Raw genomic sequence first — 22194 nt, 5'->3', positions numbered from 1 at the left:
TTTCCATGTACAATATTTAGGTTCTACTCACTTCACTCAATATCAGTTCATGTAAGAATTTTGGGTTTTTCTGAAATCTTTTAGCACAAATAGCACAGTAGTATTCTATTATATTCGTATATCATAACTTGTTCAGTCATTCACCAGTTGATAGGCTTCCCCTCAATTTCTAGTTCTTTGTCATCATAAAAGGAGCTGCTATGTATTTTAGTACATATAAGTCCTTTTCCCTTGATCATGATTTCTTTGGAACACAGACCAGTCTTGCTATTGCTGGATCAAAGGGCATGTACAGTTTCATTATCCTTTGGGCATAGTTTCAATTAAGCATTTTTAAAGCACTTTTTTGGTTCCAGACACTGAGCTAAGTGCTTCACAAACATCTCAATTGATACTCACTACAACTCTGAGATGTAGATGCTAAAATTATCCCCATTTTACAGTTGAGGAACTGAAGCTGTAAACAGAAGTCAAGAGAAAACTAAAAAGGTAAACATGAATTTTAAGGGACAAATTTTAAAGGACAAAACAAGGTTAGATTATTTACATTCTTATATAGAGAGATGATATATATGAATCCCCTCAGAATGCTAGAATCTGCAAGGGTTATAAAGATGATCTTAGAGAGATTTGTTGTCTTGATCTTAAAGAAGAACTGAAAGAAAGAGGAAGAAAATCAGAGGGAGAGATGGGGAAGGAAAAAAAATGATAAAAATTAGCTTACATGCATAGGATGAATAAGTAAAAGTCTATTTTTTTAAAAAGGAGAGGAGTGTTAAGGGAAGCAGGTAAGTTATGAATTTTCTTGTCATCAGAACTTTTCAAAGGAGGGAAAAACATACCCATCCATTGTTATTTTGGTACAGAAATATACTCTCCCCAACAGGGAAAGAGGAAAGAAAGTGTTTAAAGCAAGAGGGAAATAAGATGGTGATTAAATTAAGAGGGATTAATCAGGAGAAAAGCAAATTTTTAAAGTGGAAAAAGAAAACAGAGAAGGAGAAAAACATAACAGAATAATATGGAAGAAAATATAGAATTGGCAGTCAGAACTTTGAATGAGTTGAAATTACCCACAAAATGAAAAAGGATGGCACAATAATTTAGAAACTAGAATTTGACAATATGCTAGCTGAAAGAAACATATTTAAAACATTAAAATGCAGAGTTAATTTAAGGAGATGGAATAGACTTTGTTATGTTTCAACTGAAGTAAAACAAAAGGCAAGATTAGCAGTCATGACCTTAGACAAATCAGCATGAAAAATGGATTCAGTTAAAAGAGGAAAAATAGGAAAAAAATATATTTTGCTAAGAGGTACCAGAGACAGATGAATTAATATCAGTACTGATCATATACACAAAATGGCATAAAATCTAAAACTCTTTTTTAAAAAAGTTTAATGCATTTGATGAGAAAGAAAACTACAAACCAAAATTCCATATGAATATTGTTTTAAAATTTTTAATTGAAACATTAGTAAGGACACAAAGACAACATATTACAAAAATTATACACTATGGCCTAGATGTATTTATATTACCAGTACTGGGCTAGGAAATTTAATAATTAGGTAAATTATGAACATAATCGATCATAATATCAACTAAAACAATGAAAAGCATATGATTATGTCAGTAAATACAGGAAATGTTTTGACAAGATACAGCACTGATTCATGTCAAAAGACACTTAAGGGGCAGCTAGGTGGCACAGTGGATAAAACACCGGCCCTGGAGTCAGGAGTACCTGGGTTCAAATCCAGTCTCAAACACTTAATTACCTAGCTGTGTGGCCTTGGGCAAGCCACTTAACCCCATTTGCCTTGGAAAAAACCTAAAAATAAAATAAAATAAAATAATCCCACAAAGCCAGGAGTTTAAAAAAAAGACACCTAAGATGGGGCAGAGCCAAGATGGTGCCATGGAAGCAGGAATTCCCAGAAGCTGGCCTCCAAAACACTCCAAATGGTTTAAAATTAGGACTCTAACCAAATTCTAGAGTGGTGGAATCCACAGAAAGATAAATGAAACAATTTTCTGACCCAAGACAACTTGGAAGATACATGAGCAAGATTTGTTCCCATCAGTGCTGGAAGGGGCACAGTGCAGCCTAGGCCATGCCATGCTGGAGCAAACGAGTTCCAGCCTTCCAGGAACAACCCACAAAGTACCTGGGTCCCTAGGGGCTTCTGAATTCATGGTAACAGGAGTAGTTTCCACATCTCTCAGTGCAGGGATTGCCAAGGAAAACATGGAACGTCAGCAGGAAAACTTCCACACCAAAGTGAGGCAGGATGCAACCCTTAGCACAGCCTCAGCAGGAAACCAGAAGCAGGCCTACAGAACCACACAGCATCTGCTTCTAGAGCTCTCCCACAGACCGGAAGGGGGTAGGAGGAGACTATCAAGGTCTCTCCATTATCCCTGGGGCAGGACTCTGTTGTTTTAACCATACTCAGATCCAAGGCACAATCTCGGACCCCATACTACCATAGCAGAGTAGGGACCCTCTTCATGGCTCCAGGGCAGAAGTGCTTGTGATCATTCACAGACCAGAGCACAGGCAGGAGAGCAGTCAGAACCTCTCACAAGACCTTGAAGGAATTAAGAATCCTGGGGAGGTGTCCTCAAAACATCAAAAGCTTGGAAGTATGTTAAAACTAGGTCATGGCAGTCCCACGTGGCAAGGAGTGGCGCTGGGAGAGGGGAGACACGGGGTGGGGGGCTCCTGGGCCTTCATGCCGGACCCCGAGCCCCCCGCCGCTGACCCGCCCTGTTTGTAGCGTCAAGATCGCGCCTGGAGCCATGGTGTGCGTGGAGAGCGAGATCCGAGGGGATGTGACCATAGGCCCTTGGACAGTGATTCACCCCAAGGCCCGGATCATTGCAGAAGCTGGGCCAATAGTGATTGGGGAGGGTAACCTCATCGAGGAGCAGGCCCTGATCCTCAATGGTTATCCTGAAAACATCCTCCCCGATGTGGAGGAGATGTAGCCCAAACCCATGATCATCGGCACCAACAACGTGTTTGAGGTTGGCTGTTACTCTGAAGCCATGAAGATGGGTGACAACAATGTCATCGAATCCAAAGCCCATGTAGGGAGAAACATGATCTTGACCTGCAGCTGCATCATTGGGGCCTGCTGCAGCCTGAACACCTTCGAAGTGATCCCCGAGAACACCGTCATCTATGGGGCCGACTGCCTTCGCCGGGTTCAGACGGAGAGACCCCAGCCCCAAACCCTCCAGCTGGATTTCCTGATGAAGATTTTGCCCACCTCACAGCTGCTCTTGTTGCCTAGTTGCTGTCCCCTGGAGTTTCCTCATACACATCGGCATTGCCATCCTGTAGCAAGGTACCTAGAGGCACAGCTGGCCCTCCCCTCGGCCCCCCCCCCCCCCGTCCTGCCTTTCCCAGGCCTTGTGAGGATGAGCTGCTGTGGCTCTCTGGCCTCCAGGGCCACCTCTGCCCCTCAGAGCCCTTGGCCTGCTCTGGGAGTGGTGTCTCTCTCTCTGCCCCATCATCCTCTGCTCCCTTGTACCTGGCTCTATATTCACAATAAAGACAGACTGAAAATGGAAAAAAAAAAAACAAAAAAAAAAACTAGGTCATAACCTGGGAGGAATGAATAAACAACAGAAGAAAAATAATCTGACCACAGATAATTACTTTGGTCCCATGAAGGATAAAAACACACACTCAGAAGATGGCAAAGTCAAAGCTTCTGTATCCCAAGCCTCCAAGAAAAACAGGAATTAGTCTCAGATTGTGGAAGAGCTAAAAAAAGATTTCAAAAATCAAGGGAGGTATAGGAAAAATTGGTAAGAGAAATGAGAGCAATGCAGGAAAATCATGAAAACTAAGTCAGCAGCTTGGTGAAGGAGATATAAAAAAAATACCAAGGAAAATAACATGTTGGGGCAGCTGGGTGGCACAGTAGAAAGAGCACTGGCCCTGGAGTCAGGAGGACCTGAGTTCAATTCCAACCTTGGACAAATAATAATTGCCTAGTTGTATAACCTTGGGCAAGTCATTTAACCCCATTGCCTTAAATAAAATTAAAAAAAAAAGAAAATAGCATGCTAAAAACCAGTTTAGATTAAATGGAAAAAGCTGGCCAAAAGGTCAATGAGGAGAAGAGTGCCTTAAAAAGCAGAATTGGCTTGGTGGAAAAGGAGATAAGAAAGTTCTCTGAAGAAAATAATTCCTTCAAAGTAGAATGGAGCTAAGGGAAACTGATGACTGAGAAATCCAGAAATAATAAATCCAAAAGAATGAAAAACTAGAAGAAATGTGAACCATCTCATTGGAAAAACAAGTGACCTGGAAAACAGATTCAGAAGAAATAATTTTAAAATTATTGGGCTACCTGAAAGTCATGACCAGGAAAAGAGCCTTGACTTCATTTTTAGAGAAATTCTACAGGAAGATTGCCCTGAGATCCCAGAAGCAGAGAGTAAAATAGAAATTGAGGGAATTTACTGATCACCTCCTGAAAGAAATTCTCTCCCAAAAAACTCCCAGGAATATTATAACCAAATTCCAAAACTCCCAAGTAAAAAAGAAAACATTACAAGCAGCTCAGAAAGAAACAATTAAAAAAAAAAATTCAAATATCATGTTGCTACATTAAGGATTACATAGGATTTAGCAGCATCTACAATAAAGGTTCATAAGGCTTAGACTATGATATTTTGGAAGGCAAAGAGCTTGGAATGTAACTGAGAATCAACTACCCAGCAAAACTCAACATTCTCATTCAGTGAAATAGAGGACTTTCAAACTTTCTTGTTGAAACAACCAGAGTTGAACAAAAAGTTTGATCCCCAAGCACAGGAGAGGGTGAATGGGAAGAGCAAAGCATGAGGGATTTATTGTGGTTGAACTGCTTGTATTTCTGCATGAGAAGAAGACACTGATGACTCATATGAATTTTCTTTATTAGAGCAGTTAGAGAGAGCATATACAGACAAGGCACAGAAGAGAGCTCATTATGAAGATACAAAGATGGAGTTAATGGGTGAAAATGAATGTATTGGGAGAAAGGGAAAGGAGAGAGCTAAGCTATTTCATGCAAAAGAGTCAAGAAAAAGTTTTTGCAATGAAATGGAAGGTGGGGAAGGTGACAGGGAGTAAGCCTTCATTCTCATGGAAAATGGCTCAGAGAGGAAACAACATACATATTCAATAGTGTATAGAAATCTACCTTATCCTAGAGGAATAGGGAGAGAAAAGGGATAGGAGAAAGGTTTCAGGGGGAGGGGGGGAGGGACTGGGTGATAGAAAAAAGGGGAGGTTGTGGGAGAGGGTAGTCAGATACAACACACGTTTGAGGAGGGACAAAGTGAAAGAGACAGAATAGAGTAAATGGGAGCAGAGAGGAATAGAATGGAGGGAAATAGCAATTGTGAGGGAAAAATTATTGAAGCAACTTCTCTGATGGACTTAATGATAAAGAATGCGATCCCTCCCAGAGACAGAACTGATTGTATCTGAACACCGACTGCCATTCATTTTTTTCATTTTTTCTCACTTTATTTTTCTTGAAGTTTCTCTGTCTTTGTGGGGGGGGGGGAGGGGGATTATGTTTACTTTTACAACAAGACTTTTAATGTGAAGTATTGTGAAAATGTAATGTGAAGTAAAATGAAAATATTTTTTAAAAATTTTGTTTATTTAAGGCAATGGGATTAAGTGATTGCCCAAGTTCACACAGCTAGCCAGTTAGTAAGTGCCTGAAGCTGGATTTGAATTCAGGTCCTCCTGCCTCCAGGGCCAATGCTTTTATCTACCTAGCTGTCCTGAAAATAAATAATTTTTTTAAAAAGACACTTAAAAGCACAGGAATAAACAGAATTTTCTTTGATGTGTATATATATGAAACCAATCTGAAATTAAGAACCATCATTATTAGTAATAGATTAAGTTTAAGATCTTTCCAGTAATCTCACAGGTAAAATAAGAATGTCTACTGTTCTCCTTACTATTCAAATAGTTCCATAAATTCTGTTTATAGCAAGAAAACAAGAAAAAGAAATTGAGATAATAGACAGAGGGGAAAAATGGTCAATTTTTTTGCATATGATAATTTATTTAGAGAACCCTAGAGAGTCAACTAAAAACCTGAAAGAATTAACAACTTCCACAAAGGTGTAGGACATAAAATAAATCCATACAAATTATTAGTATTTTTGAACATTAACAACAAAAACCAATGAAAAGTCATCAGAGAAATTCTATTTAGCATAAATAGAGATAACCATAAAATACCTGAAAACCTGCTTATCAAACACACTTAGTAACTATTTGAACACAGTTATAAAACACCTCTTACACAAATAAAAACTCAAATAATTAGAAAAATATTGCTAGTGTGGGGTGGCTAGGTGGCACAGTGGATAGAGCACTGGCCCAGTGGATAGAGCACCGGCTCTGGAGTCAGGAGTACCTGAGTTCAAATCTGGCCTCAGACACTTAATAATTACCTAGCTGTGTGGCCTTGGGCAAGCCACTTAACCCCATTGCCTTGCAAAAACCAAATAAATAAATAAATAAAGGTGTGTGTGTGTGTGTGTGTGTGTGTGTGTGTGTGTGTGTGTGTGTGTATTGCTAGTGTGTAGTATAAGTGACAGTGCCTTCTAAATCAACACTTTGCCCATCAAACTACCAAAGGATTACTTTATAGAGCTAGAGTAATATAATAAAGTTTATCTGGAAGAACAAAACATCTAGAATCTCAACAAGAAACTAATGAAAAAGTGTAGAAGGAAAGAAGCTAGCAGTATCATATTTGAAACTTAACAAAACCATAATCATTGAAACATTTTGGTACCTGGTAAGAATTAGGTTGATCAGTAGAATAGATTAGGTATACAATAAGAGGTAAGTGAGTACAGTAGCTTAATATTTGATAAACCCCCAAATCTCACTTATTGAAGCAAAAACTCACTATTCAATTAAAATCTATTAAGAAAGTTTTGGGGGGGGTGGCTAGGTGTGCAGTGGATAGAGCACCAGTCCAGGAGTCAGGAGGACCTGAGTTCAAATGCGGTCTCAGACACATAATAATAATTGCCTAGCTGTGTGACTTTGGGTAAGTCACTTAACCCCACTGCCTTGTAAAAACAAAAAAAAAAAGTTGGAGGGGCCAGCTAGGTGGTACAGTGGATAGCACCGGCCCTGGAGTCAGGAGTACCTGAGTTCAAATCTAGCCTCCTGGATAGGGCTAAGAAAGGAAAGAAAAAATAAAATAAAATAAAAAATAAATTAATCTAGAAAGTAGTCTGGCAGAAACTCTAGATTAATGTCTCATAACATATATCAAGACAACTTCCAAATGAAGACCCATTTTAGAAATTAAGAGTGATATCACAAATGAATTTGAGGAAGAAATTATATGTCAGACCTAGAAAAGAAGAATTAATGATAAATGGGAGGGGGTGGGGAAGGTGGGAATCAAAGATGGTAAAAATAGACAATTTTGGTTACATAAAATTAAAAATTTTGCACAAAGAACACCAATTAAAAGAGATTGGGGGAAAATGTCTGCATTGTTTTGATAAAGATCTCACTTCTAAGATAAACAACTGAGGCAATTTTATAAGAATTATTCTTCAATTAATAAATAGTCAAAGGATATGAATAGGCCATTTTCAGAAGAAGAAATCCAAAATGTTAATCACCATACAAATAGTGTAATATAAATAACTAAATAAATGTAGATAACTAATAATTAGAGAAACATATTTTTGAACAATTCTGAGGCTTTACATTGTATCTATTGGATTGGCAAAATTGACCAAAAAAGGAAAATGATAAATGCCAGGAAGCTGTGGGAAAATAGTTCTATTGTTGGTGAAGCTGTGAACTGGTCCAACCAATCTGGAAAGCAGTTTGGAGCTATGCCCAGAAAACTGTTTTAACTGTGCATACCCTCTGAGCCAGTAATAATACTACTGGGTCTATTCCCCAAAGAGATTAAAGAAACAGGAAAAAAGGCCCATTTATTCAAAAATATTAATAGCATCTCTTTTGTGGTTGAAAAGAATTTTAAACTGGGGAGGAGGGGAAGGCTTTCATTTGGGAATGACTGAACAAATCTTGCTATATGAATTTGATGGAATAGTTCTTTGTTATAAGAAATGATGAAGGGTATGATTTCAGAGAAATCTGGAAAGACTTATATGAACTGATGCAAAATGAACAGAACCAGGAGAATAATATTTATAATAGCAACATAAAGACAAATCACTTTGAGGCATGGAACTCTGATGGACATGATGACCAGTCCCAATTCCAGAGGATTTATGATAAAACATGCTGCCCAACCAGTGGTGGGATTCAAATAAATTAGCAACCAGTTCTCTGCCCTAATGATCATTTTAAGTATACAAAAAGATATACCAAAAGGTAGTTTACTATTTCGTGCATATAATACTCAAATAAGAACAATAAAAGAGATACACAAAACTAGATTATATTATACTTAGAGTAAGCAAATGTATCTTTATGGAATGAAAGCAGTCATGTGACCACAATAGCTGATGTTGGAACATATGCAGAACCAAAACTCATTTTACTATTCTAACTCTTCTTTTTCATCTACTTCCCTGGTTTCCAAAAATGGGTGATAAGATAACCCCTGAAATCTATATTTCTATTGGTTCATTGCATTAGAAATAAAGACCCCCAGAGAAAAGTGGAGAAGTTTGCTTGGGTCGAGTTGCCACTGCCCACTGCTTTTTCCTTTGTAATGACTCTGAATATCCAGCCTTCAATAATGGAATTGGGCCCAGAGAAAGTGAAGAATCGTTAATTATGGTTTTTGCAAGTACCTCCCAAGAGAGTACACCAATTACAGAAGGGAGAACAAGCTTCTCTCTTCTGTTAGATTAGCACAACTCCCCCCTTCTAGGCCTGGCTTGATTCGTTCCCTTCTGGATTACAATCTTCCTTGTAAGCCCATCCCATATTTCCCCTTGATTTGTTCCCCCTCCCTCATATATACCATGTTATATTAATGAACCTCTGCTAGCCCATTGGGAGAAGAAGTTATTATGCATGAGCCTAATTTCAATAATATTTTATTTGTTTTTTTCCAACTATATGCTATAGTAGTTTTTAACAATCATTTTTTTTGCAAGGTTTTGAGTTTTACATTTTTTCTCCTTCCCCTTGCTTTTTCTTCCCCCTCACCAGACAGAAAATCTGATGTTGACTCTGTATTTATCACCATGCTAAAGAAGATCACATTGAATATGTGAGAGAAGAATCAGATCCAAACATAAGACAATTTTTAAAAAATTGAAGATAAGCTTTGGGCTTCCTTTAAACTCCACTGCTTTTCTGGATATGGATGGCATTTTCCATCACAGATCTTAAAATTGTCTTGGATTATTGCACTGATGGAGTGAACAAGTCCATCACGATTGATCATGACTCAAAATTGTTGTCATTGTGTATAATATTCTCTGGTTCTGCTCATTTCACTCAGCATCAGTTCATGTACATCTTTCCAGGCTTTTCTGAAATCCCATCCCTTTTGATTTCTTATAGAACAATAGTGTTCTATCATATTTATATACCACAATTTGTTCAACCATTTCTTAATTGATGGGCATCCCTTCAATTTCTAATTCTTTGCCATTACAAAAAAAGAGCTGCTATGAATGTTTTTGTACATGTAGGATTTTTACTCTTTTTCATGATCTCCTCAGAATATAGATCCAGTAGTGGGATTGCTGGATCAAAGGATATGCACATTTTTATTGCCCTTTGGGAATAATTCCAAATTGTTCTCCAGAAAGATTGGCTCAATTCACAACTTCACCAATAAATGCATGAGTCTAATTAGGCATGCTCAGTTGAAAAGGCTCATACCCTTTGCCCTATATAAGACCACTTAGAACTGTTTTTTTTTTTTTGTTTTAGGGCAGAAAACCAGGAACTTTGTCGTTTTACTAGGGGAGTTGGATTCCTGCCATCGGTTGCCCCTTACCCTATTTTCATGCCCCCTTTGTTGGAATGCCCTGTCATTCATCATGTGGCTAGCATAACAGTGTTTCAGCATTTGTCACAATTGTGGCCCAGCTTCTTATTGGTTTTACTGTTCAGGGGACACTAGTGCATTCATAATATCTCAGGGAATTTTGGATGCAATACAAAGAGGAAACAAATGACAGCTTGTCACCTCTTGTTTGACATTTTTTCTTTTTATGTTATATGTTTCTTTACTGAAGTAACAAAAACAAAAGAATTAAAATATAGTAGTATTTCTTTTTTTTTAGATTTTTTTTTTTTTGCACAAGGCAATGGGGTTAAGTGGCTTGCTCAAGGCCACACAGCTAGGTAATTATTACATGTCTGAGGCTGGATTGGATTTGAACTCAGGTACTCCTGACTCCAGGGTCTGTGCTGTATCCACTGCGCCACCTAGCAGCCCCTAAAATATAGTATTTCATCAAAGGTATAGGAAATGAATAAATAGGGCAAGCATAGTTCCATCAGTTTTTTTCACCTATGAACAGAATGAACATTACTATGAGTGCTTAGAAAATGCTGTTGCACAGATGAACATTATAAAAACATATGGAATGTAAGTTTGATTTCCACATTTGGTAACTGCCCAGGGGCCCACTTTAGAGAGAACCCTGATTAAAAGTGCCATTTTAACAACCAGTTCACCTAACTCAACATAATATTAGGTTATCTCTTCTGCCAAACCAGTATGAACTAACTGAATCCCACCACTGTGCCTAACTCAAAGTCAAGATTAAGACATTTTTCAAAACTCTAGCTAAAGCTAGAATTTGTTTTGCTTGACTATCATGTTTGTAATCATTTTTGTTTTCTTACTTTTTCAGTGTGGGGTAGAGATGTGAGATCAAGAAAATTTGAGCTGAAAATAAAATTGAAAAAAAAAACAAAAGCATAAAATAAAATAAAATGTAAATGTTAGTTCATAATACATCTAAATTGGTTTCTTTCAGGAATTTCTAATTTTCTTCCTTAGCAGAATGTTTTACACTTAGGTCTTCAGAATTTAATTCTTGAGTTTCCTATCCATATTTAGCTGACTTTCCCTGTAACATTTTATTCCATTCAATTCTTCCTATTTTTACCCTGAACCCTTTGAAATCTGCTTTTCCTAAATTTAGAGTATGTGTTGGACTATGCCTAGTTTTCCTTTCTTTCTCTATCACAGATTTAAGAAGACTCAGGCACTGCCAAAGATTCTCATTCCCAACCAATATGTTGATGAGAATGACCTCCAAGGGGCAGCTAAGTGGTGCAGTGGATAGTACACTGGCCTTGGAGTCAGGAGTACCTGCGTTCAAATCCGTCCTCAGACACTTAATAATGGCCTAGCTGTGTGATCTTGGGCAAGTCACTTAACCCCATTTGCCTTGCAAAAACCAAAGGGGGGGTGGGGAGAGAGAGAATGAATGACCTCCAAAATAGAATTCCCCTTTTTTGATCCCCCTCTTGAAGTACAAAAATGTCAAAAAACAAAACTTCAGATTTTTCTCCAGACTCATCCCTCCTAATTCCTCTCTGATAATTAAAACCTAGGAAAATGAATTGAAGTTTGTACTTTCCCTAAGCATACAGAGTGCTTTGAATTTTATTTTTTTTTCTTACCTACTTTGTATCATTTAGAGATCACGCCTTGTCATATTCAATAACTAACTTAGCAGTCTCAACATTGTGCACTGTCTATTTGGGGTAGATGAGAACAATTTGTTCCAATGACCAAGATGGTGGTGGAAAAAAGGCATTGTGGAATGCTTAGAGCTTCGTCAGACATTGAAGACACCAGAGTCTACATCCATCACTTGTCATTCTAACTTTTGTCTTTCCCCTGGACTTTGATGACTGTGAAAGAGAGACTGTGCAACTCCACCTTACTTAAATCCTAATCACCTTCATGTCAAGATATCACCCCATGATGCCATTGGTCATCTTCAGAAATAAAGGACTAATAACACTTCTTAATCTCAATTCATCTTTGATTTTTAACTCTCACCTCTTTTTATACCTTCAGGCTCAGTTACAAAGTTCTCTATTTGGCATTTAAAGCTATCACAACTTGGCCCATTCTTACCTTTTCCAGGCTCATAGTTTACTCATCTCTATCATTCTACAGTGTTGCCCACAACATTCTTTCTTCCAACTTTGTCTTTAGACTGTACCCCCCCAATGCTTTCTTTCTTTATCTCTGCTTCTTAGCTTTCCTTGTTTCCTTAAAGACAGTTCAAATCCCACCCTTTGTAGAAAGCAGTTCTCAATCCTTCCCACTCCCCAGTGCTCCTAGAACCTTCCCTTTGAGATTACCTTCCATCTACACTATATGTATCTTCTGTATATAGGTTTTTATTTTTATGAGCTCTTTGAGGGCAGGACTGTTTTTATTTCCAGAACTTGTCTAGCACATAGAAAGTACTGAATAGGGAAGCTAGGTGGTGCAGTAGATAAGAGCTCCAGCCCTGGAGTCAGGAGTCACTGAGTTCAAATCTGGTCTCAGACACTTAATAACTACCTAGCTGTGTGGCCTTGGGCAAGTCACTTAACCTCATTGCCTTGCAAAAAAAATAACAAACTAAAAAAAACAAAGTACTGAATAAATGATTAGTGACTGATTCTGAACTGACTCTCCCTCATTTTTCACATCCAATAATTTGCCAAATCTTGCATATTCTTCCTCCACTACATCTCTCACACCCTTGGCCTTTCTATTTGCATAGCCCTTTTTGCCCTAGACTATTTTAATAGCTTTATAATTGGTCTTACTTTCTCCTGTCTCTCTTCTATCTATCCATTCTCTATTGTTATTCCTAAAGCATAAGTCTCTTCAGGAAGCTTTGCTGTATCTGTTATCTCCAAAAGAAATACTCTATTTAGCATTTAAAGCACTTCACAATCTGACTCCAACTCATCTTCTCAAATTTGTAGTTCACTTTATTCTCCTACACACCTACATTCCATCCCAGTTGTTCCTCACGTGGAATCATCCATCTTCTCCCTTTGCACAGGGCATCTACCAGGTCTGGAATATTCTATTTCCCCACCTCCAACTCTAGGAATCTTTACCTCCCTTCAAAGCTCAGCTAAGGTCTTTTCCTCTCTATGAGATCTTTGCTGATTTCCTAACTGATTGTGCTCTCTGGCCTTCAAAATTGTTTTGTATAAATTTTTAATATATTTCATATTGACTTCTCTGAGTACATGTTGTTTCTTCTGAAGGGTAGGACCTTTTGTTGTTGTTATTTCTTTATATTCCCAGTAGCTGACACAATGTCTTGAATAAAGAAGGCACTTAATAAATGTTTGTTAAAATGCAGTGAATTGCTTTTTATTTCACAAATTTTTATTTTTTATTTAATGAAAGTTTTACAATCTTTTATAAAAGATTTTATAATCTAAATTCTTGTTTTCCTTTGCTGTCATATCTGTTACCAAGTACTTGCTAGATAAGACATTTTCTAAATTTATTCAGCCCCCTGTTGTGGCAACTGATTTATTATAGGCAACATTTCTTAGGAAATGTTAATATGTGGTCCATTCTTTTATCCATTTTCCATTTTGAAAGTATCAGAAGTTTCTCAGGTAATCTAGTTAGAGTTGAGTTAATTGTGTACCATACTATTTCATTTTTATAATTTCTTTCTATTTAGTACTGATTTTTACCATTGCTTTAAAAACATCAGCCTTCTGTCTATATAAATAGTTGATTTGGAAATGGCTTCTACTTTATTAATGAATTTTTCCTTTTCTATTATAATCAATTTAATTTTTTTTGCTTCAGTAAGGTGTTTGTGTTTGTGTGTGTGTGCGTGTGGGTGTGTGTGTGTGTGTATATATATATAGAGAGAGATGTATATGCCCATATACATATATATATCTATATATGTGTATGTATGTATAAATACATATATCTATATATATGAAGCTCCTGCATAATATCTAAGCCAACCCCTATCTCTTACCTTTGCACTATGTTTTCTTTTAGTTTAAAAAAACATGCATTTTTAACAGCATTTTCCAGGTCCCTGCCCCAAACAAAAAAACAAATTCTCTGTAACAAAGGAAAATTGTTAAGAAAAGCAAATGTGGGGGGGGCAGCTAGGTGGTATAGTGAATAGAGCACTAGCCCTGTAGTCAGAAGGACCTGAGTTCAAATTTCACTTCAGAAACTTAATAATTACCTAGCTGTTTGAGCAAGTCACTTAATCCTATTGCCCTGCCAAAAAAAAAAAAAAAAACTATTCAGTTACTTAGAAAAGCAAATGTGTGTGTATATTGGTTCTTTGGAGCCAAGATTAATCATTGTGTTTAATCTAAATTATGATGTCTTTTAGTGCTGAAATATTTTTCAATATGTTTTTTACTGTCATCTCCTCTGCCAATCTTTGCATCATAGTCATTCACTACCCTAGTATATATTGATTTAATTCAGAGAATCTTAACAAGTACTTAAGATTTCTAAACTTTATCATGCTCTGCAATAGGTGTTGATGCATAAAACTACACTTATCTTAATGGTATACTTTTCCCACAAATACTTATCATGAATTACTGTAATATACAATGACCAAATATAATTCAAAATTTTACTTCCTTTGAATAAAACCAAAGGCAAGAAGAAACTTTTTTTCCCTTTCTCCAAAAACCTGTAGTCATCTTGCCATTTAGCCCCAACTTCAATTTGTTTTGGGGGGGGTCATTTTTTGTTGAGAATGTCAAGATTGATCTAATCCAGTTTCTCTAGAAGTATGTACAAGAATCTCTTATTTAAAGTCCCTACTACTAAGTTTAGTTATATTCTGAAAATGAAGTGATTCTTAACACCTTTAGCCGCCTTTTCAACCATTCTACTACAATCTTTATAGAAATGGAAGAGGACTTTGCAAGACTGTAAACTACCTGGTGTTTTACTTTTTTTTTCTTTTTTTCTTTTTAGGTTTTTTTGCAAGGCAAATGGGGTTAAGTGGCTTGCCCAAGGCCACACAGCTAGGTAATTATTATTAAATGTCTGAGGCCAGATTTGAACCCAGGCACTCCTGACTCCAAGGCTGGTGCTCTATCCACTGCGCCACCTAGCTGCCCTTTTACTTTCTTTTTATGAGTTGTCCAACTAGAATCAAAGTCTAACTTTGGACTTTGCCAGCACAGCTTTAAAGAACCTAGTCAATTCCAAACCATCATAGGTCATAAGAGTAGAGTTTTGTGTTAATAATATACTAAAGATACTGATACTTAAGAATCACTGTAGTTTTAAAAACTAAGCAAATAGGAATTGGGCAAGGTTCTACCTTTTTTTTTATAATCTGAAATAATTTCTAACCCTGAAGTCTTATAATGAGATATTCTTTTGGTTTATTTTATTCTACAGTTGAATTTGCAAGCTCATCTTTTATAAGCAGTGCTTGTATTTTAAGGCTGTTTCCATATTCTAGTCATGTGCCATTAAAGTTACCTTTAATGCCTTTACCACAATAGACTACTCATCAGCCTTTCACTTAATTTTAATATCTATTTTATAATTGACAGGAAAAAATTTGTTTCTGCTTTTTTAAAGTTGCTTTTAAAAAGTTTTTAGGATTTTTTTTGTTGTTGCTAATATGTATATCTGGTAAGATGTTTCTATAATTTGAATTAGACATTGTTTATACTATCAGTTTATAAAACTTTTTCCTCATCTCCTCACATAGTCTTGATTATGTTACCTAATTCTGAATTTATCACTCAGATAAAATTCTAATTAAAAATCTAGTGCTCTCAGCTGTTGAATATACATGTATTTGAATTCACGCAGACGCAATTAAATTTTCATTTTCCTGCTTTATGAATAAATAATTTTACATATATATCTCTTTGTGTCTAAGGATAGCCATCTCTAGAGTGGGTGGGGAAAGGGAAGAAAAACTATATTATAACTATATTATATATTAAAAGGAATAGTAGGGGCGGCTAGGTGGCGCAGTGGATAGAGCACCGGCCCTGGAGTCAGGAGTACCTGGGTTCAAGTCCGGCCTCAGACACTTAATAATTACCTAGCTGTGTGGCCTTGGGCAAGCCACTTAACCCCATTGCCTTGAAAAAAAACCTGAAGAAAAAAGGAATAGTAAGTTGTACACAACAGATTTACAGTTTTATATGTGATCATCTTTTCTATTATACTGTTATGAACATGTTTGTTTTATTATATACATAAAAGTAAAATTAATTTTTTAATAAGAATCAGTCACTCTTTTTAGTAAAGGGAAATTTTTGCTGTAGATTAAAAGTGTGGCCATTGCATGACATATACCAGAACCTACATATTTATCAAATGTATTACCCAAAATTAAAATATCATTTTGACAATAGAGAAGCTAGATCTTTAATCTTTAATCACATTAGTCTACATTCCCACTCTCGTCATCTGTGAGAGAAAAGTGTGTAGGTAGTCTTTCAACTCCATATACCTCACTATAGACTAACCCTTTATTCTTTCTAAAAGAGTGGTCATGAATTTTTTGATAGAACTTTTTATATTTGACAGACAAATGTTCTGTTGCTAAACTTGGGATTCATTGTCCCAGGAAAGAAATAAGTTGTTTTTCAGCATCTTGTTAGTGATATGATTTTATACTATTCTGAGACAAGGAACCATGATGTGCACTTGTTTCTCTTTGCTTTAATAAATTAAAAGGTCAATTTAATTAGTCTATGAGCAGCTAAGTACTTATGTGTATGTACTTCCAGCTTTTAAAAATTTGCTATTCCCTATGCTACTATATGCATATGCTATATCCACTGTATTGTCTTATTTAATCTTTAATGGAGTGCTATTTTCTTCTCTAAACAATGCATATTTATTAAATGTCTACTTTGTACCAGGCAATGGACTAAATACTTTATTAAAAAATAATATTCTGGTTATACCACAACCTAAAAGGTTATTAGCCAGTTAAAATATCTGAGTTTTTCTTTAAAAGCAAGTTTTCTTTTTTTAATATTGTTCTTATTTAACCTCTAATCCATGCAGAAAATTGGAGATTCATACCGTGGTTATTGTGTGAGTGAGACAGAATTAGAAAGTGTACTAACACTTCACAAGCAGCAGACAAAGACTATATGGGGAACACGCCAATCTCCAAGCCCAGCAAAACCTGCTACACGCTTAATGTGGAAATCCCAGTATGTTCCATATGATGGGATCCCTTTTGTCAATGCAGGTAAATTTGAAAAGTATTTTTAATACTTTGCTTTCCATAGGCAATTAGGTTTTCCTGAGATGGTGCATTTTCACTTTGACAGATGATAATTAGGTGGAAGTTTTTTAGCCTTCTCTGGTCCATTGATTTCATTAATATAAGGACTTAATGGTGAGCAAACCCTGACTACCAATACAGATGGGCAACTTCAGTCATTTAAAGTTTAAATGTGCTTTATGGGGCATTGAGAGGTCGAGTTCTTTTCACGGGGTACTCTGCCTAGACGTGTCATAGTTGGAACTTGAACCTCTCTCCAGTGCTAACTTTTGCTGTTCACTACTCTAAGCTGCCTTTCATTGTCTAAATGTTGGGGTGTGTGTGTGTGTGTGTGTGTGTGTGTGTGTGTGTGTGACTAAAAATTAAGTCAAAAAGAAAACTATCAGTAAATAAATCAATTTTTTTTATTAAGAAGTGACCTGTTTTTTAATACTAATCTATACTGTTCTCTATAGTTAGAAAAGCAAAAAAGAAAAATAATTTTCTTGACATTATAGTTAAAAATTAATATTTTTAAAGAACTAGTTATTTCTTTTCCTGATATAGATCAAAATTCCTTTCTTGTAGCTGGTCTTCTGATGATTTATAATCCTTTCCTCAGCTTCTCTTTGAAGTTCTCCCAACTTGATGGGATTTTTGGACCCTATGTTTCATTGGTGTTTTATTTAGATACTTAGTGCTACTTAACCTCCATGTTACAATAAGGCATCCAATTAGACCCTTGATGGAAAAAATTAAGTCATAAAAGAGTATTATTATCTAAGACTATTAATAATCATCTTTCTCCCATTAATATCACTTTTCTTGCTGATATATTAGAGCTTTGGGGGGACAAATGATCATCATAAAATAGTTGAATTTTTTTCATGGGAGCATAATGGAAAAGTTTTTTAATATTCTGGTGCATCACATTACATAAAATATTTCAAGATGCTATTGAACCTTGGGATTTCTCTTGTTCACATCTCTGAAACCATATATAACAGCACCATAGTTTTCTGTGTGGTTTGATGTTATCCCAAAAGATTCACTTTAGTACAAAGCAAGGCTTAAGAGAGCCTTGAGGTAAGTAATGTTATGGATAATGTTATATTGTGGAAGTCTCAAACCCAGTTTGAGGAATCTCAGATGCAGTACTGAGAGGATTAGATTCACTTAGATTGTTAGAGATGGTGGAAGAGAGAAAAGATATAAAACTCACTTGCTTAAATTTTCTTTACATGAGAACATATTTAATCCCAGAGTTCTTTATCAGGGTGGCTTCAGTATTTCCTTTTAGCCTTTCCGCATCCTAGTCTAGGATAATGAGTTTCTATTTAAGTATATAATATAATACATTTATATTCTTTTTAGTTTTGTTTTTTGTTTTTGCAAGGCAATAGGGTTAAGTGACTTGCCCAAGATTATATAGTTAGGTAATTATTAAGTGGCTGAGGTCAAATTTGAACTCAGGTCCTCCTGACTTCAGGGCTAGTGCTCTATCCACTGCACCACCTAGCTGCCCCAATTAATTTATATTCTTATCAAAGGCCCTTCTTGACAAGCTGTTCATTACTTCCTGAAGACTGCTATTTTGTTAACTTATCAGTATAATTGATTGAAATATTATATTTTATATTTAGTCATAAATTAATATAATCCCAAATAACATTAAATAAAAGAAAAGCATGTGTAATCTTTTATCATGTTTAAATGTATTTTAAAGCATTTTTAAAAACAACCCCAATTTCTGAGTTAACTTCCTAGTTTGGGAATATATCCTCAAACTCTGTATTAGTATACTATTGTATATAACTTATAACCTATTACCAGAACTTGATACCCATTGAAGAATGAGTTATATGAGTCTGTCACTCAGTTTTGGAAACACATGCTACCCAAATGTGGCTTTGCATGGGATAGGCTGTTCTTTTAATATCTAATGGGGGGGGGGGGGCTAGGTCACGTAGTGGATAGAGCACCAGCCCTAGAGTCAGGAGTACCTGGGTTCAAATTTGGCCTCAGACACTTAATAATTACCTATCTGTGTGGCCTTGGGCAAGCCACTTAACCCCATTTGCCTTGCAAAAACCTAAAAAAAAAATATCTAATAGGGGACCAAGTTCTTGGGAGATGGAGAAAAGTTGCTTCAAGCACTTGGTTGGTTACCCAAAGTGTTTAGGATTCCTTCAACAATTCTTATAAGTCTTAAGTTTTTCTGCTGCATTTTTTTTCAAATTATTTCACTCTCAGGAGATGGTGTTACTTTAAAAAACGTTATTTTAAAAGAATATTTTTAATTGATACATTTGGTTTTGACATGACAGACAAAACCCAATAAATCTTCCCCCCACCACCATTTACATTTCCTGAAGAAATTTAAATAAAACCACTTAAAAGAATCACTTTTATGGCATACTGATTGTTAAAAGGATGTATATTTTAAATTGAATTTTTTAGTAGCAATATTATCTGTTGTCTTAGTTTTTTTTTTTACATTGTTATAGTCATTGGCATATTGTTTCTTGGGCTTTGCTTTCATTTTTCTGCATTACTTTATATTAGTGTCTTAATGTTTCTTTGGTCTTATTTGTTCTTGAAGTTCAGTAATATTCCATTGCATTCCCTTGCCAAAATTTATATAGCCATTGCTCAGTCATGGAGTATATATTTTGTTTTCAGTTTTCTATAATTAAAAATAATACTTTTGGAGCGGCTAGGTGGCACAGTGAATAGAGCACCGATCTTGGAGTCAAGAGAACCTGGGTTCAAATCTGACCTCAGACACTTAATAATTACCTAGCCATGTGGCCTTGGGCAAGCCACTTAACCCCATTGCCTTGAAAAATCTAAAAAAAAAAATAATAATAATACTTCTATAAATATTTTTGTACATATAAGCCTTTTTTGCTGCCATTAACCTCTTGTTGAGGTATAAAAACCTCGTAATATGGGGTCTCTGGGTCAAAAGGTATGAACAATTTAATAACTTTTCTTACATAATTCATAATTACTTTTTATTATCTCCTCTCTGTTCTCTCAAAAAGTCTCCTCCAGGGGCGGCTAGGTGGCACAGTGGATAAAGCACCGGCCCTGGAGTCAGGAGTACTTGGGTTCAAATCCAGTCTCAGACACTTAATAATTACCTAGCTGTGTGGCCTTGGGCAAGCCACTTAACCCCATTTGCTTTGCAAAAACCTAAAAAAAAAAAGTCTCCTCCTTCCCAAGTTAAAAAATGACCTGTTTGAACCAGAAGTTTTCTTACTGAACTTGGAATGGGACTTTTTGGCAACATTTTAAAAAACTGAAACCTCTTATGTCTCACCTCCACACCAAAACACACTTTAATATTCTTGAGGGATATTCAGGAATCATGATTTTAAAACTGAAGGGGGCCCCTATAAGTTATATAATGTAAGCCTATCATCTCATAGGGGAAACTAAGAATTTGATATTAGTAAAAATTCTAGTATTAATTCCTTCCTCTGACAGGTGTTAGCTTTGAGACTATGGGCAAGGCCCTTATCCTATCTGGGCCTCCATTTCCTTTCTTCAGAAATGGCTGAGAGAATCAGTTGAGATAATGAATTTAAGTTTCTTGGTAAACTAGAAGTGCTATTTTTATTATGTGTAATTATCATAACCAAAAAGAAGATCTCTCAAAATAAAATAGGATATTAAACAAAATAGAATATTCAGCCAAAAAGCTTAGACTTTATAAGAAGTTTTCACAGTTGTTTTAGCAAATTAGCCATTGATAAAAGTATTACTATGAATACTGTGAACAAAAAAATTTGGCAGTTTTAAAGGTGTGTTATGTGTAAAGGTATCTGATATGCTTTATGTCACATTTTACCTAAGAAAAATTGGGGACAAATAGGAACAAGATATAGTTTGTGTTCCCAACCACTCAGTTTGGAACCTGTCACTATCCTTTTTCCCTAAAATGATAATTACCAAAAAACCTCATTACCATTGACAATTTATTTTTCAACTTAGTGGCTAGAACAGTTGGATACTTGAATTAATGACATAATAGTTGGTATCTGTCCATAGGGAGCAGAGCCATAGTGATGGAATGTCAGTTTGGGCCAAGGAGGAAAGGTTTCCAGACCAAAAAAACTGGTGAGCAGGAAAGCACCTCCACCTGTCAGCTCTACAAAGCCACTTGTCCAGCACGGTAAGCTTCAGTTAGACTAGGACCCCATGTGACAAGGAGCATACATCACTATAAGACTGAGACTCAAAAGAAATTAACAAATTTTTTAAATGTTACCTTGTTATTTTTATTCAGAAATTAAAAGTGTTTCTCAAAGCTCCATTAAAAAGGAAAGGCAAATATGGAACAAATTAGTAATTGGAATTTGGGGATTTTGGAATATTTTATTTTGGCATCAGATCTCATCATAAAATATTCTAAAGATACTATTTCACTTTATAGGGATTTTCATATTTAAGCTCATAAAAATTTTAGGCAATATATTTAAATCTCAAAGGAAATTAAAAATTTTTTGACATGCATAAAAATTTAAGCTTTTATATATTTTTCATTGGATTGGTTTCAAGTCTGACATGGGGAAAGAATTTTATAGGTGAGGAAATATTTTTTTCTCCACAAATCAACAAATATTTACTATATCTGCTAACCTTAACAAAGTGCTAAGTATTAGTAAGTATGAAAATATAAGATGATATCCATTTCCATAGTCCTTTCATGAAGCAAAATACACATATTAAATATTTGTGATATGCATGAAAGAATTTGGTGTGACTTGAAGTTATCAGGGAACACTTTAATAGATGCTACATAGACCTTGAAGGGTGGGATTTGGAGGAGTCAACGATATGTGTATGAGAGAGAGTGTTTGTGTGTGTGTGTATGTGTGTGTGTGTGTTTATGTGTTGGGGGCAGGGAAGTCCTAGGTAAAATAAACATTAACAACTCAGAAGTGGAAT

General features: G+C 35.9%; 1 protein-coding gene and 1 pseudogene across 8 annotated transcripts in view; both read left to right on the top strand.

Moving 5' to 3' along the window:
• Positions 1–22194, top strand: part of CARF (calcium responsive transcription factor) — a 67088-nt gene that overhangs the window by 24926 nt on the left and 19968 nt on the right. For 7 of the 8 annotated variants that reach the window (XM_074191615.1, XM_074191612.1, XM_074191613.1 and 4 more), the window contains 2 exons: positions 17034–17223; positions 21295–21418. In XM_074191615.1, coding sequence (XP_074047716.1) covers positions 17172–17223; positions 21295–21418 — 176 coding nt within the window. In that variant the 5' untranslated portion in view covers positions 17034–17171. The remainder of the gene's footprint in view (positions 1–17033; positions 17224–21294; positions 21419–22194) is intronic. The other variant, XM_074191616.1, reaches the window with a different exon arrangement.
• LOC141491499 (dynactin subunit 6 pseudogene) lies at positions 2656–10884 on the top strand (annotated as a pseudogene).

The sequence above is a fragment of the Macrotis lagotis genome, chromosome 6 (genome assembly GCF_037893015.1).
Source record: "Macrotis lagotis isolate mMagLag1 chromosome 6, bilby.v1.9.chrom.fasta, whole genome shotgun sequence".
Classification (NCBI taxonomy): domain Eukaryota; kingdom Metazoa; phylum Chordata; class Mammalia; order Peramelemorphia; family Peramelidae; genus Macrotis; species Macrotis lagotis.
The sequence above is the reverse complement of the archived record's forward strand: the minus strand, read 5'-3'. Positions and strand labels throughout refer to the sequence as shown.